The sequence below is a fragment of the Artibeus jamaicensis genome, unplaced genomic scaffold (assembly GCF_021234435.1).
Source record: "Artibeus jamaicensis isolate MK-2021 breed Jamaican fruit bat unplaced genomic scaffold, CSHL_Jam_final contig_432, whole genome shotgun sequence".
In the NCBI taxonomy this organism is placed as follows: Eukaryota; Metazoa; Chordata; class Mammalia; order Chiroptera; family Phyllostomidae; genus Artibeus; species Artibeus jamaicensis.
In genome coordinates this window covers 12,484,759-12,500,036 of record NW_026521828.1, presented here as the reverse complement: position 1 = coordinate 12,500,036, position 15,278 = coordinate 12,484,759, and the positions used below count along the sequence as shown (strand labels likewise).

The 15,278-nt window shown below is 46.2% G+C and overlaps 1 protein-coding gene across 2 annotated transcripts; it reads right to left on the bottom strand.

Moving 5' to 3' along the window:
- Positions 1-3,294: 3,294 nt before the first annotated feature.
- On the bottom strand, positions 3,295-15,110 carry RBM22 (RNA binding motif protein 22). 2 transcript variants are annotated; one of them, XM_053665928.1, is made up of 11 exons: positions 14,965-15,110; positions 14,501-14,554; positions 13,496-13,525; positions 11,010-11,142; positions 9,917-10,017; positions 9,640-9,812; positions 8,589-8,789; positions 7,497-7,661; positions 6,655-6,743; positions 5,857-5,988; positions 3,295-4,801 (listed from the first exon to the last, which is right to left on the bottom strand). In XM_053665928.1, the coding sequence occupies exons 1-11, from the start codon at positions 15,016-15,018 to the stop codon at positions 4,671-4,673; spliced, it is 1,263 nt and encodes a 420-aa protein (XP_053521903.1). In that variant the 5' UTR covers positions 15,019-15,110; the 3' UTR covers positions 3,295-4,670. The 2 variants fall into 2 exon arrangements, with proteins under 2 accessions (XP_053521903.1, XP_053521904.1); XM_053665929.1 differs by lacking the exons at positions 13,496-13,525; positions 14,501-14,554; positions 14,965-15,110 and adding an exon at positions 13,221-13,414.
- Between the last annotated feature and the right edge of the window lie 168 nt (positions 15,111-15,278).

The window sequence follows — 15,278 nt, the reverse complement described above, 5'->3', positions numbered from 1 at the left end:
GCGGTTCCAGAAGGAGTTTAAAAATGATTGGAGGTTTTCCAGATGTGGTGAAAGACAGAAATTCATATAATCTTCACCCTGTTATGAGGACAAATTAAATCCTTCAGAAACGCTGTACTAAAACCCCGGAGCTCCAAAGTCACAGAGAAGTGTCCAAGACACCCAGATAAAAAAGTTAGATTACCTACAAAGGAACAACCCTTAGAATAACAGCAATAATGAAAAATATATATCTTTAAGCAGTGGGAGCAAAATAATTTACAGACAAATAAGTATTAAGAGTTTCCCACTCACCCCTGCAAGAACTACAAAAGAACATATTCTGGGAAAGCTCCAGAAAGAAAGTACAGAATCTTAGAAGCAATGATGAGCAGAGAAATCCATTTCACGGACAGCAGAAAAGATGAAAAAGAAGCAAAGGCACATAAAACGAAGTGGTATAAACCCATTCAACTGCATCAGTCATCACAATAAACACAGGACAGGACTCACCAGGTTAAAGACAGATGTGCAGATGCGGTCACAGGCGACTCCAGCTCCGTGTTGTCCGGAAGCAGCCTTCCTGCAAAGACAACACAGAAGCAAAATAAAGAAGTGAGAAAGGACGAACCAGGCAAATACCATCCCGAAGAAATGTGCTCTACTCTCTGGCATTGTTGGTGGGGTTATAAATTGGTACAAATGCCATGGAAAACAGTATGGCGGTTCCTTAAAAAATCAAAAATAGAACTATATGACCCAGCAATTCCACTTCTGGGTATATACCTACAAAAATTGAAAACACTAATTCAAAAAGATATATGTACCTATGTTCACTGCGGCATTATTTATAATAGTCAAGATATGGAAGCAACCTAAGTGTCCATCAATAGACAAATTATCAAAGAGGTGGTACATATATATAGTAGAATATTATTTGGTCATTAAAAAGAATGAAATCTTGCCATTCGTGACAATATGGGTAGACCGACCTAAAAGGTATTTTGCTAAGTGAAATAAGTCACATGGAGAAAGACAAAAACCATATGATTTCACTTACGTGTGGCATCTTAAAAAAAAATAAATGAACAAACAAAACAGAAACAAAGTCACACAGAGAAAAAACTATTGGTCACTAGATGGGAGGGGGGTTGGAGGGATGGGCAAAAGGGGTGAAAGGAATTTAGAAGTACAAATCGCCAGTTATAGAAATATTTGTGTGGACATGAAATACAGCACAAATATAGACCATAATATTCTAATACCCTGGCTGGTGTGGCTCAGTGGATTGAGTGCCAGACTGTGAACTGGAAGATCACACGTTCAATTCCCAGTCAGGGCACATGGCTGGGTTGTGGGTCAGGTCCCCAATTGGGGGTGTGTAAGAGGCAACCAATCAATCTCACACATCTTTCCTTCTCTTTTTCCATCCCTTCCTCTTTCTCTGAAAATAAAATCTTTAAAAACTAATATTGTAGTAACTATGTAATGGTGCTGGATGGGTACTAGACTTACCAGGGTGAGTAAGTCTAGTAAAGACTTCAGATACTCTAAATGTCTAACCACTATGTTTTATACCTGAAACTAATATACATCAACTATAATTGAAAAATAATTTTTTATTATTTTAAAATATATTTATTTATTTTTAGAGAGAGGGGAAGGGAAGGAGAAAGAATGGGAGAGAAACATCAATGTGTGGCCGCCTCTCATGTGTCCTCCACTGGGGACCTGGCCTGCAACCCAGGCATGTGCCCTGATTGGGAATCGAACTGGCAACCCTTTGCTTCACAGGCCTGTGCTCAATCCACTGAGCTGGATTGAGCCAGGGCAAAAAAAAATTTTTTTTTAAAGAAAATGTGTTCTAGTCATTAATAGACAAAGTAGACTTTTGGACAAAAAGCATTACTGGATAAGGATACTTACATAATGATAAACCCGTAATCATAGTGAAAAATTTAAGTTTTTTCAATTATTGATCAGTTATCAAACAAATAATGAGTAAGGGTACGGGAAATTTGAATAAAATGAAAATTTAGAATCCTGCACCACCAAATTAGAGAATACTCATTATTTCCAACCACCTATGAGACATTTAAAAAAAAATCACAAACTTTTATGCATCAAAGGACACTGTCAAGAGAGTGAAAAGGCAACTCACAGAAGAGATTATAACGCAAAGGATAAAGTATATATCCACGAATCCGTAGTGGCATAATAAGTGACTCAACGGGGAAAACGGATCTCCCTGCACTCCTTCAGGAGGGGAGCATGGCGCCCCGCCCACGGATTCTAGATGGGAGAACAGAGCAGAGGAGGGAAGTAGCGCCTTTACAAAGAAACCTGAAAGACACCCCCTGACCAAGTGACGAAGCCAGAGATCCGGGTGCAGGGGTCACTTTACACTTCTACCTCCATTTATTTTGGGTTCCAGTGTCTCACTGGAACGTGACTTCCACAAATCTGTCACATCCTACTCTTTGCCCCACAGGCAGGCACCGCCGTCCTTTAGTTGTTATGCTGCTGTTCCCTCTGAGCCTTCTCCACCGGGGAGCAGCTCAAAATACTGCAGGTAGGGGAGTGAGGAGGGTTAGGAGGTGAGGCATCATGGACCAGAAAGAGGTTAAGTGACATGCCCAAGGTCACACAGCTAGGAGGTGCTGAAGTGAGGATTCGAACTCAGGTAATCTAGCTCCCGAGGGTTTAAATCATTACTCAGTATAAACAAGTTTTATTTTTTTCCACGTGATCAGAGTTGACTACCAGAACCACCCCCAGGTCTCAAAGGCTTACTATGACGAAAGCCCTCCTATCAAAAGCCCTGCCACAGCAGTGACAGAGGAGCCTAGGGTCCTCCGGTTGTGTGATCATCATCTTGCAAGACCGTTCTGCTCACGTAGCTGGATGGGGGCAAAGCTCACAGGGCTGGGTGAGGTGTTTTCACAGACCAGGTCTGGGAACGACAAAGGTACCCCCAGCCCTTTGCCCTAGAAGAGAAGAGAACAGTCTGACGAGCAGCTCCATGTTTGTGTAAAACAGATGACCTCACTGCTCCCAGTTCTGATGTCCTCAAGAAGGACTGCGCATCTATTCTACACGTCACTGTATACTGGCTTATGCTTCTCAACAACTAAGACAGTGTCAAAATTTAGAATCTCTTCCTTCTCAAAAAGGCAAGAATATGGAATTGGGTAGTCACACCTTTGCGTGGGTGTGTGTATTCAAATTTGGCAATTGTTCAAACATTACTGCTTCACATCTTACTCACAAATGGACTAAAAATCTTTTACATCCTCAAAAGTAGACAAAAAACCACCCCCAAAACCCTACCCAACATGGTGCCAAAATATTAGAATTACCCTCTATTACGGAAATAAAATCAAATTTGTTGCTAGATTCTTAAATCTTTAAAAAAAAAAAAAAGGGGGAAGATGAAGTCCTCTAGAGGAAAACAGAGTTCTCCATGAAGCTACAAAAGGGTGTTCGTTACATGGGGTGTGTCCATCCCATATGCATAGATTTTAGATACAAATGACATGGAACTGGCTTCATAGATAAATTTCACATATTTCCTTTTAAAATGACTTTTCAAAGCTACCATTTATCAGCCAGCACATGGCAGGCTGTGGGCCCTTTTATTATCAAAGTGAACAGAGATAGAAATCAAGTCCAAGGCAAAAATAACTTGTTTCTAACTTCCACTGACCTCAAGTTCAGCTACCAAAGAATAAAGAAAACAGAAATCTAGAAATAAGTCTATGACATTTGGAAAATTGACCCATTTTAATTTTTTAAAAACAACCCCCCCCCACAACATCAAATTTTACCATTTACAACTCAGTTACACCCGAGCACTCTAAGACCAAACCGAGTGCCCTGCCCAGAGGCGGGGAATCAAAACGAGACACGCGGCGAGAGCAGAAGGCCAAAGCCCTGCCGGCGTCACCATCTTCCCCTCACACGCACGCCGGCGCTTTCTGCTTCACAGTCTGTTCAAGTGCCGTACAGTTCTTCAAAACAATCTCACCCCAGACACCAGGTTTCTTCAATGATGCACAACTTCGTGACATTTGTTTCCACCCAGTCAACAGGAAGAAAAAGAATTTCTGTTTTTGTCCTTTTCGGTAGCACGGAGAAGTGAAGTGTCAGCCAGACCCCTTCCACGAGTGGGCAGGGGAGCGACCGGAGGCGCGGGCTGCAGGTTTCCATGTGTCTTTCTCGGGTGCGACTGCGGAGGTGTCAAATCACACTCGAGCCACTACAATGATTAGTACTGGTCATCTTTTTTCAGACGATGGAAAGGAAAATACCCAAGGGACATAAAAATGGTCAAAAGGTTTTTACCGCAGGTCAATTTTCTTTTCCCCCCAAAAATAGAAAATGAACATATAGTTGGGAGGGTAACTCCGTTGGGACGTTCCAATTCACCCCACTGCTTGTTCCCCATTGAGGTAAGGGGAAAAGGCATTCAGTTTTATTAGTAAGTGATAGTAGTAGCCAGATGTGTTAATGGCAGCTTATTGAGGTCCAGCAATCCAATCACGGCTGTCGTTCTTCGACTGCCCACATCTGAACACATTTAGCTACCACGGAAACTACAAAGGAAGGAAAAATACGTTTACTCCAAGATCCGTTTCCTGGGACCCTGAAGCGCCCTGTCTTCCGCAGAGCCCCGGCCTGGTGACAGTCTGCTAGGGGCTGCTGTGCTTCCCCGCGTGAGCTCCCATTCTCTGAGGGTCCTGAGAAGGGTAGTGGATTGGTCCCGGAGCCCTCATGAAAGGAGGAGGTGGTCCCATTGGGTGGAACATGTGCGGCCCAAAACCTGTAGGTAGGGGAGAACAAATGTATTAGGCTTGCGGTTTTCCTGACACCTTTCAAACCTCTGAATCTTTCGAAGGTCAACACCACTCACATAAACCAAATGACAGGGGCTTCAAAAACTATCAGTTTATAAGACTTCTTTAGGAATGTCTCCCTGCATTTCTTCCTTAGTTGGAGAAACCACTTCTCTCAGTCCAGATTAAAAGAAAACTCCACAGGACTCAAGGTATGTGCCGGTAGGTCGCCTGAGCCCCTGCTGGCTGTCACACTACCCAGTCGTATCAAAGCGGGACTCAGTCAGGACTGGGGAGGTGAGGGGAGATCAGGCAGACCCGGATGTGATGGACTCAGATGATGGACAGCGCTGTCTTCCTTAACCGTAATGACTTACACCAGAACAGAGGATGTCCGGACACCAGGACTTCCTTCAAGGAGCACGGGAACGCTGCCACAGGAGCGCTGGCTCCCGGGACTCACAGACACTGCGGGCACCGTCACTGACAGTTTCCAGACAGCACTATACAAAGTGCCTGCTGGTCCCTGAACTGTTTCTTACTGGCCACCAACAAGGTTAAGACCATGAGTCAAATAGAACTAATCACACCATCAAGTGCACTGTTCAGTGCATCGGTAATCTTTTGTAACAAGACTTTCTTAATCAATTTACATTCTGGCACAAGCTGCTTATCTTGTTGCAAACAGGCAGTAACACTTTGTGAAATGGCAAAGGTTCACAGCCCACACCTTAAGCAACAGTGCTCCAGGGCATCAGGATTGTGTGAGAACAGGAACAGACTGGTGATGGGTCTCCGTAACCCAGTAGGTCCCGTTCTGAGTTACACGTACGTACTCAGATCTCTAGGAAACTGGCAACCTTCCCCTCCTTAGCAGGACAGGAAGAAACGGGAGTGTCAGGTCAGATTTACCTGAGGAATTCTATGGGGCAAACACACAGGGCTCAGACTGTTAGACCTGACAGGTGTAGAGACAAAACTTTCCCAAGGACATCCTGGGCTAAGTCAGACTGAGCTACTCAGAGTGGCAGGCTGAAGTTACCTGGAGGTGGCGGCGGAGCAATGCCAGGGGGCGGGGGCAGGGCAATGTTCACCACAGCGGGAGGGCCGCTGGGGGGCAGGTTGAAGTAGTTGGCAGAGGCTTCTTCTTCTGCTGCGGGAGGAGGAGGAAGAGCTGGAGAAGAGAAAACCACCAACAGTTAAAGGGGAAGACCACTGTGCACTGCTGTTCTAGCCTTTTTCTGGTTTTTAAAGATTTTTTTTACTTCTATAAAGTTTTTCTCACAGATTTGTTTTTAAAAGATTTTATTTAGCCCTGGCTGGTGTAGGTCAGTGGACTGAGCACTGGCCTGAGAACCAAAGGATTGCTGGTTCGATTCCCAGTCAGGGCATGTGCCTGGGTTGCAGGCTGGGTCCCCAGTTTGGGTGCATGAGAGGCAACCACACGTTGATGTTTCTCTCCTTCTCTTTCTTTCTCCTTTCCTTCCCCTCTCTCTAAAAATAAATAAAATCTTTTAAATAAAATCTTTATAAAAAAGATTTTATTTATTTTTAGAGAGAGGGGCAGGGAGGAAGAGAAACATCAACGTGTGGTCGCCTCTCACACACCCCCAACCAGGAACCTGCCGCAACCCAGGCAGGTGCCCTGACCAGGAATTGAACTGGTGACCCTTCGCTTTGCACGGAACGATGCCCAGCCAACTGAGCCACAGCAGCCAGGGCTCCGCCACCTTTAAATCTGAAGTTCCTCCCTGGAGCCAGAGACCTGGGTCCAACACCTGAGGAATGTCATCGCGGTCTGGCCACCTGGTGCCGCCGCTACACAGGCAGACGCACTCACCCCCCGGCAGGCCTGGAACGGGCTCCAGCTTGATCCCGGACTCCGTGGTTCCGTCCTTCTCTTTCTCTTTTCCTCTGGCTGCTTGGGACCTGGGACAGAGACACAGGACATCAGCACTCTGTCCCTTTTCTCGCACCTCTACTTCTCAGTTACATGGAGTTCCTTCACTCCTTGCCTCCTCTTCCGCACTTTCTCCTTAATCGCCCCAGTGCAGAGTAAATAAGAGCAAAGTTTCTGAAGCCAGAAAGACCTGGGTTCAAAATCTGTAAGAACTGCTGTAAGGAGAAGAGGCCGCCTCCATGTGCCCGGCACAGAAGCTAACCGGCTCCCAGGGAGCATGCCACGCAGGGAGCACGCCACGCGGGGAGCACGCCACGCGGGGAGCACGCCACGCGGGGAGCACGCCACGCGGGGCCCTGCTGCCAGCAGCAGTCTCCTCCCTGCTCCCAAGTTGGAGACACATTGTTCCTTTGAACTTCGGGGCATTGCAGCACTTTCAGATTAGCTATTAATTAGCTATCTTTCCCCACTGGACACTCAGCCTGCAGAGGACAGAACCTGGGTCTAATTAATTCACCGTGTAAACTCCCAAAGCCACCTTTCAGGCCCCAGCACAATACTTGGCCAAAAGGGCCGGTCACAAAAACAGAGCCCTCAAAAGAGCATTACCACGCCGAACCCCTGAATAAATTCCCAAACTCAGGATGATCACGACGGCCACAGGAATGAATGTTGGAGAATTAAAAATTCTTTTCAGTCCATTCGCCAAAGGCTTATAGCCCCAGGTAGTGAACAGTTTTCTTGAAAATCTCGAAGATGTTTTAAAAACGGTCCATTCTCACCTCCCCCACTTCACGTTGAGTCTGCGGCCGTTGACGATCAACTTGTTGAAGGACTTCTCCGCAGCCACCTCCGCGGCCTGTCTCGTGGCGAACTGGATGAACGCACACTGCTGTCTCTGCACCACGGTGATCGTGCGGATCTCTCCGAACTGGTAGAAGTGGTTTCTGGAGGGACGCAGGCGGAGAGGACCGAGCGTTTACACTCAGCCCTTCCCAGGAGGCTCACAGGTCGCACAAGGAACACGGCCCGTGGTTATCTGCCCGACTACATGCCAGTGACCCCCAATACCTTACTGAGGGAGCTACGTATTGACAGGGAAAGTGAAATAATGAGCAAATACAGGTGAGAGCATCTCAGGGGTTTTTTTTCATGGAGAAAAGGGGGCTCCAGTAAGATATTTAAGGACCCTAAATCCCAGATAAAGGGCTGGCCAAATACGGCCCCTATGGCCCAGGTACCAAGAATGTTTAAAAAAATTTTAAAGGGAGTAAGAAAGTGGAGAAGAGAAGAAGTCTGCCACCCTCTGGGGGTTGTCTGACTCACTCAGTCAGAGTTTAGTGGAGGCAGGCTGCCAAGGGCTGGTCATAAACTTAGAGGAGCCTCTTCTCCACTTAATCTCTTTGGAAGGGGAACGTACTCCCACTCTCTGCCCAGCTGTCTCATCTAGCTGACCAAAATACAAGTCAAGAAGCATACAAACTTACCAAATGCCAATCTCTTAAAAAAGCCAACAATTCAAACCATGTAAGTGTTGTAACTGCAAAGCTCTCCCTCCCTCACCTAATGAAGTCTACTTGCATGTGTACCCTATTCTAAAAACTCTAATCGGCTATTAGGTCAAAGAGAATCTCATGTAATTACCACTGTATGCAAGCAAGTATGAAATAAGCACTATTGATGAACATTCTACTTTGGCATCATCGACAACAGTTTTATAAAACTTCTAGTCAGCATGGTATTTCCTGACTGTGGACTGGTTAAAGAAAAAATGTACTTTGTAAAGAACTATCTTGCTTGCCTGCTTTTTTCCCCCCAAAATTATTCCAGGGCAGTTAAATACAAAAAGAGCTCATAAAATTCTACCCACAGACCTTAGATCTGTCTCAGTAATGGTGTCGCCCAGACCACCAACATAGAGCGTGGTGATAGTCTTGTCCTCTGGTGGGTCCAGACGAGGCATTGTAGAGGCACGCTTTAAAAGCTTATCTGCCACAGGGTCGTTGATTCCATAATACCGGTCTTTAATGTTCTGATCGGCAAGGGGGTCATCCGGATCTGTAGGCTTCTCATGTCTACGGTTCAAGAACAGTGCACAGAGGTGAAACAAAGGAAGAAATTTATAGCTATCACCCAACAGCAGCTACGTTAAATCCCAAATACATAGCCTAAAATGCTTCTAAACTATAACCTTGGTTGTACCAAAACATAATTTGCAAAATAGCTAATACCAAGTAATTTACAGCAGCCCAAGGACTTGATAGCCTCCTAAAAGCAATTTCGATGGCCACTAGGATGGCAGAGTTTCCTTAGACAGAAACACTGGCACCCCAAAGTAAAGGGCAACCAAAACAGTGTTACCCCTCTCTAGGCTACTGGTTCTTCAAGTATTTGGGGTCTTGTATTCCACTGAGAGTCTGATTAAAGCTATAACCCAGCCCTAGCAAAGCCCCAGAAAATGGAAGGGATTTTTTTTTTGGCAGGGCCAGGAGTAACCAACCCAAGTTACGAGCCCCTAATCCAGATGTCCGGCGGTCCATCTGAAACACACACACCCCCTCGGGCGCCTGACATTAACTGACCTCAGCTATACGCTGTGATTCGAGACAGTGATACCAAGACAGTGAAGACGTATGTGTCAGGTAGAAACTCTCAGGGTCAACATCTGTGTCACACAGCACAGCAGCTTAGCTTCCCGAGGCTCAGTCGTAAGTAACAGTTCCGTTATAGTAAACACAACAGTTTCATCAAGCCTTTCTAGACTTAACAGCCTTAAGACATGAGCTATTCTACATTAGTTGTATTACCACAGTAGCTGTATAAACTTTTAGATTTTAAAGCAGAAATAGTTTAAGCTACCACCTCCTACTTCTTAGCTGACAAACCATCTGAAAGCAAATGCTGAACACGCACTGTGGCTCCTACCTGTATGGACACTCCTCTCCTCTCTTACACTCCCCCTTCACCCAGAAGGAGCAAATGTGGGGCCGGTTCCTCTTATAGTAGGGTGTGGTCCGGGCCAGTTTGAGCAGCATGTCACTGGTGGATGCGGCTTTGCCCAGCATGCCAACTGGCCGTGTCCCATCAGAGTTAGAAATCTACGCAGGGGTGGCAAATCCACAAGATAAATTATGCAAACTGTGTCAGCCCACTAGGGTTCTCTTATCCAATATAAGACCATATCGAGGAAGCGGCTGTGTACCTCCCTCTCCATGTTCTGTGTGTAGTACTCTTTGTTGACATCGGACTTCGGCATGTCATCCTTGAAAGACAGCCCTGCGTCACGAACCTGGATGGGCAGGCCTGGCACGAGGGAAGGAGGGAAAAAACACTCAGGCATATTTTTAATTACTACTAAATATACTTACAGAATACAGTATCATTCCTTCTCCACTTTCTTATCTGGTACCAAAGGCTTTACTATATTTTTACTCAAAATCTTTAGCACCACCAGACAAATACTGCTATAAAGCATTCTAAGAACTGTTCTAATTTCTGAGCTGTCCTGATTTTGAAACAAATGTTTTAGAAAATCTTTTAGATGAACAGACTTTAGGAACAGTCACACTTGACCTACAAATTAATAACATATCCAACTTTTATTACAACACCACTTAATCATGAAAAGTGGTTTTTAGGCTGGTCCTATAGGTCCTCTGGACAGTTATGGTCAAGTTGGGTCATTATATGCTAGAACCAGAACACCTCCTTAACAAACACATAATACGTGACCAGGACTCTGAGAAGCAGAGTCACTCTGAATTTAACATTCACAAACTCCTACTTTCCTCCTTTATTGTATAGTCCAAACTCTTGTTGAAAAACCATTTTCTCATGAACAAGTCACCTTCAGTTAAAAAAAAAGAGCAGTTACTCTGAGCTGGTAGCAGTGTATCAGTCCTAACAATACTGTTGAGACAAAACATAAAGCATTATTAGCCTATGAGCTTCTGGTAGGGACTCTGGAAAAAAGTTCTGGACCTAGAAAGAAGTCCAAGACGAGGAAATTACCTACAACAGGACGATGCCTGTTCTTGCCTCTGCTACAGGGATGTGTATGGAAGGGAGTCTTAGGCCGGTTCTAATTAATTCCCAGCTTTTCCTTAAGTTCCTGCTGTGGTTCAGGAGGACTCTAGGATATCCCAATATGGTTCCCTTACCAGGAAAAGCAGAGCACAGCAGACATTCCAAAGGGGGGTCAAAACTGAGGTAGGGCAGACATGGGAGACAGAAGGACTGGTGGGCCGTCTGGGGCACCAACACACGTTCAGGTCTACTAGACACAGCAAACATACCATACTCCAGATCCAAAAGGCAGGTCTGACAGACATTCTTCAGTTTACTGCAGGTCTGGCACACTTCGGTCTTCTTGAAACGCATGCGAACCCCGGGGCACCAGCGAAACACTGTGAACGGCCTGGCACAGATCTTTAACACAAAATAAGCCACAAGGGGTGAACGGTCCTGACCTGGACAATCAATCCAGGAAACTCTACAGCAAGGGGCGAATGCAAAGGAAGGATCTCCAAATCCAGGGCTTGTTTACGAGAGACCTTCACAATCATTTAGTCTAAATGTAACCAGATATTTCCATCATATCTACAACACCCTGCCACAGAAATAAAAAATTCACATAGTACAGAAATGAAATACTCAAAAGTCAAAGTCCTCTCCACCCCAGAGGTAACCACCATTAACAATCTGACCTGTAATCTTTTCGGGGGGGATGGAGAGTGTCATATGCTCCTTTGAGAATCTTACATCAGCACTGAGCTTCCTCCTTAGTTACAATTCTCATGTGTATAGCTGATCAACACTTGTTGTACAACCTCAGGGTGTTCAAAGCCCACCCATCGACACTAGGTTAAGATTCAAGGGCTCATTCATTTTATTTTTTTAAAAAATAATATATTTTATTGATTATGCCATTACAGTAGTTCCATTTCCCCCCCTTTACTCCCCTCTACCCTGCATATCCTTTCCCACCCATGTTCCCCGCCTTTAGTTCATGTCCATGTGTCAGAAGTTCTTTAGCTTCTACATTTCCCACACTACTCTTGCCCTCCCTATTTTCTCCCCACAGCCTGCGCTACTTATTCTCTGTACCTTCTCCCACCTTCTCCTCCTCCCACTCCCGTTGCTAACCCTCCATGTGATCTCCATTTCTGTGGCTCCGCTCCTGTTTTAGCTATCTGCTTAGTTTGCTTTTGTTTTGGGTGTGGTTGTTAATAACTGTGAGTTTCCTGTCCTCCCACCGTTCATCTTTTTTATCTTCTTTTTCTTAGATAAGCCCCTTTAACATTTCATGTAATAAGGGCTTGGTAATGATGAACTCCTTGAATTTGACCTTATCTGAGAAGCACTTTATCTGTCCTTCCATTCTCAATGAAAGCTTTGCTGGATGGAGCAATCTTGGATGTACATCCTTGCCTTTCATGACCTGGAATACTTCTTTCCAGCCCCTTCTTGCCTGTAAGTTCTCTTTGGACAAATCTGCAGTCTGATGGGAACTCTCTGTAGGTGACTGTCCCCTTATCTCTTGCTGCTTCTAGGGTTCTTTCATTTTAATCTTGGGTAATATAATTTATGATGTGCCTTGGTGTGTTCCTCCTTGGGTCTACCTTCTTTGGGACTCTCTGAGCTTCCAGGAAGTCTATTTCCTTTGCCAGATTGGGGAAGTTCTCTATTATTTATTCAACCTGAGTTCCTAAGCCTCTCTTCATTTTTTTTGAATTCTCGTTTCTTCATTCCCTTTTCTGTTTGGTTGTTTTTTTCTTCCTTCTGGTCCACTCCATTGATTTGAGTCCCAGTTTTCTTTCCATCACTACTGGTTCTCTGTGCATTTTCCTTCATTTCACTTAGTGTAGCCTTCATTTTTTCATCTAATTTGCGACCAGAATCAACCAGTTCTGTAAGCATCCTGATCACCAGTGTTTTGAACTATGCATCTGATAGGTTGGCTATCTCTTGGTCGCTTAAAAGTATTGGCTCTGGAGCTTTGATTTGTTCTGTTTGAGCCAGTTTTGGTCAGGTTGCACCTGTTGTGTATGAGGGGTGGAGCCTTAGATGTTCACCAGGGCGGGGCACCCCAGTGGCTGGCTTATGATGCTGTATGTGGGCTCAGGGTCAGAGAGGGAACAATGGTGCTTGTTCTGCTCTCTCTTGGATTTCAGTCCCATCTGCAACTTCTCACAAGCAAATTGGGCCCTTCTGGTGCTGGTTCCTGGGTGGGTGGGCTAGTGTACGTTCTAGGACCCTGTGGGTCTCTCCAATGAACTCTCTTGTGGAGCCGGGAGTTTCTCCTGGCACCTTTTCAATTGGTGCCTTTAGGCTTTATTTTCTGGCACTGGGGCCCTGGGTTGCACAGTCTGTGTTGATGCCCATTTCTGCCTAGTTTATCTGCGTATGAATGTATGACCGCAGTCAGCCCCACGCAGTCTGCACTCCCAGGTCCACCTTTCCTGCAGCAACCCCTCTCCACCAGCCGTTGACTCCGCCCCTCTTACCAGTCTGGTTGAATGGTTGTCGGACTTCCGTACAGTTCAACTTTCTGTCTGTTCTGGTTGTGTGAGGAGGTACAGTGTTTCCACCTACGCCTCCATGTTAGCTGGTCAAAGGGCTCGTTTTCTTAACCTCACACACGAAATAGTCAATGAGTATATAAACGATACATGAAAACTGTGTCGCACTGACTTTTACTGGAGGACCGCAAAGCCCACAAGTTGAAAAAAAAAAAAAGGAAAAGAAAATGAAATCATTACTCTTTAACAGACATACTTACTTTGCATTCTTTCCCATACTTTTCTTTGGTCTGAAACAGAAAAGAAACAGAAAAGAACTAAAGTTCCAAGAAAAAAAAAGACCCGATGTCTGCTTCTTCCCCAAATACAACCCAGGAAATGTGTCCCTGGCATTTTAAATGGGGGGTAGGGGAAACACGTTTTGGGGTGGCGCACAGTATATATTCAAATCACCCACTATGAGTTATAATCTCCTAAGAATCTCAGGGACCTAACATCAGGTGAGCACGTACCTTTCCACAGGAGTTGTGAGCCACAAGTCCTGGGTTCACTACTGTCTCCCCAGTTCTCTCCCAAGACCTGAAATTCCTAGGTTTCCACAGTCCCCCAATCAGAGAGGACGCTGCTGTGGCCAGCCCACTTTACAAAGGTCAGTCACGAGGTAACTACTACAGGTTGCGCTGATACCCTTCCTCCCCACAGTAAATGCCCCTTTCCCATAAGCTGTTTAACATTTTGAAAGTATCAATATACCAACACCTGAGACAGATCGAAGTACAGTCCTGACCTAATTACTGATTGTTAATGGTTACTAATTTTACCCTTATTTATAACAATAGGGGCCACAGCCACCTTACATTAAAGAGACAGACAAGGTGCAGCGGCCAAAAGCCATTTGATTAAGAGTCAGGAAACCTAGTCATAGTCCCGGTTCTCCTTCTAACTTGCTAAGGTCCCTGGAGTGAAACAATCCAAATTTAAATCCCAGCTCCAATCACTACTTGGTATATGAAAAGACATAAGCTCAAGTTTCTAGTTCATCGATCTCCCAGGTAAATGCTCAACAAATCCAAGCTATTATTACAGCTCCTACATCACAGGACTGTTGCTGAGTTCCAAAGTGACAGAATAAACACGACAGTCCTTTGCTAATGGCCATAGGCTTTGGGCCAGTAAAGAAGCACCGTTACTTCTAGCTGGCTAAGTGTGCAAGTACCACCACGCTGACAATATGAATAATTTCCGCTTCACACACGGTCACTCACCATTCGGATATATGGGTTTTCTCCAAGACACGTCTGGCACAGAATGGGGAAATCCTGGTGAAGTTGGGAAATCTGGTTGAGAGCCAGGCTCCGAGGACCCTGCGATCTCAACCCCACTCTTGTGGGTAACGGGAGTGGGGGGGTATGAGTGCGAGGAGAGAGGTGGGGAACAGGGCAGGAACCACGGTCCAGCACGGGCCCGGTCGCGGGAGAGGGGGCGCCCTGCTCTTCCGGCGGGAGAAAAGACCAGCACAAAAAGAGCGGAGGGGGACACCACGGAAAGGCGGCTGGTCTCGGACCCTGGCTAAGCCCCCTCCCTCCAGCCTCCAGCTCCGGCCGAGCTAGGCCGCGGCGCTGGCTCCTCCCCGGGAACCCCTCGGCCTCACTGCAGCCACGGCCGTGCCCGCCCGCAGGAGGCCCGGCCTCGGCGCCCCTCTCCGTCCCGCTCCGGCGGGCACACTCACCGCATCCTCCCAGTTCTGCCTGTTGTAAGTGTTGGAACCCAGAGAAGTCGCCATCTTGAGAGCGTCCGCGGGCAGCGGAAGCTTCCGAGTGGGGAGCGGACCGCCACAATCCCGTCAGGCCCGGGGCCGGTTCCCGGCCTGTTACGTCGTATTTGCGCGCCTGGCGCGGCCCTGGGGCGGGGCCTGCGCGCCCGGAAGGCACGCACTCGGGACGTCTCCGCTTTACGTTTGGAATGGTAGTGTGTGAAGTTTCCGTGCTTCTCTTGAGTTGGTTCCTGGTTGGGATGAAGAGCCATAAGGACATCTGGTTTATT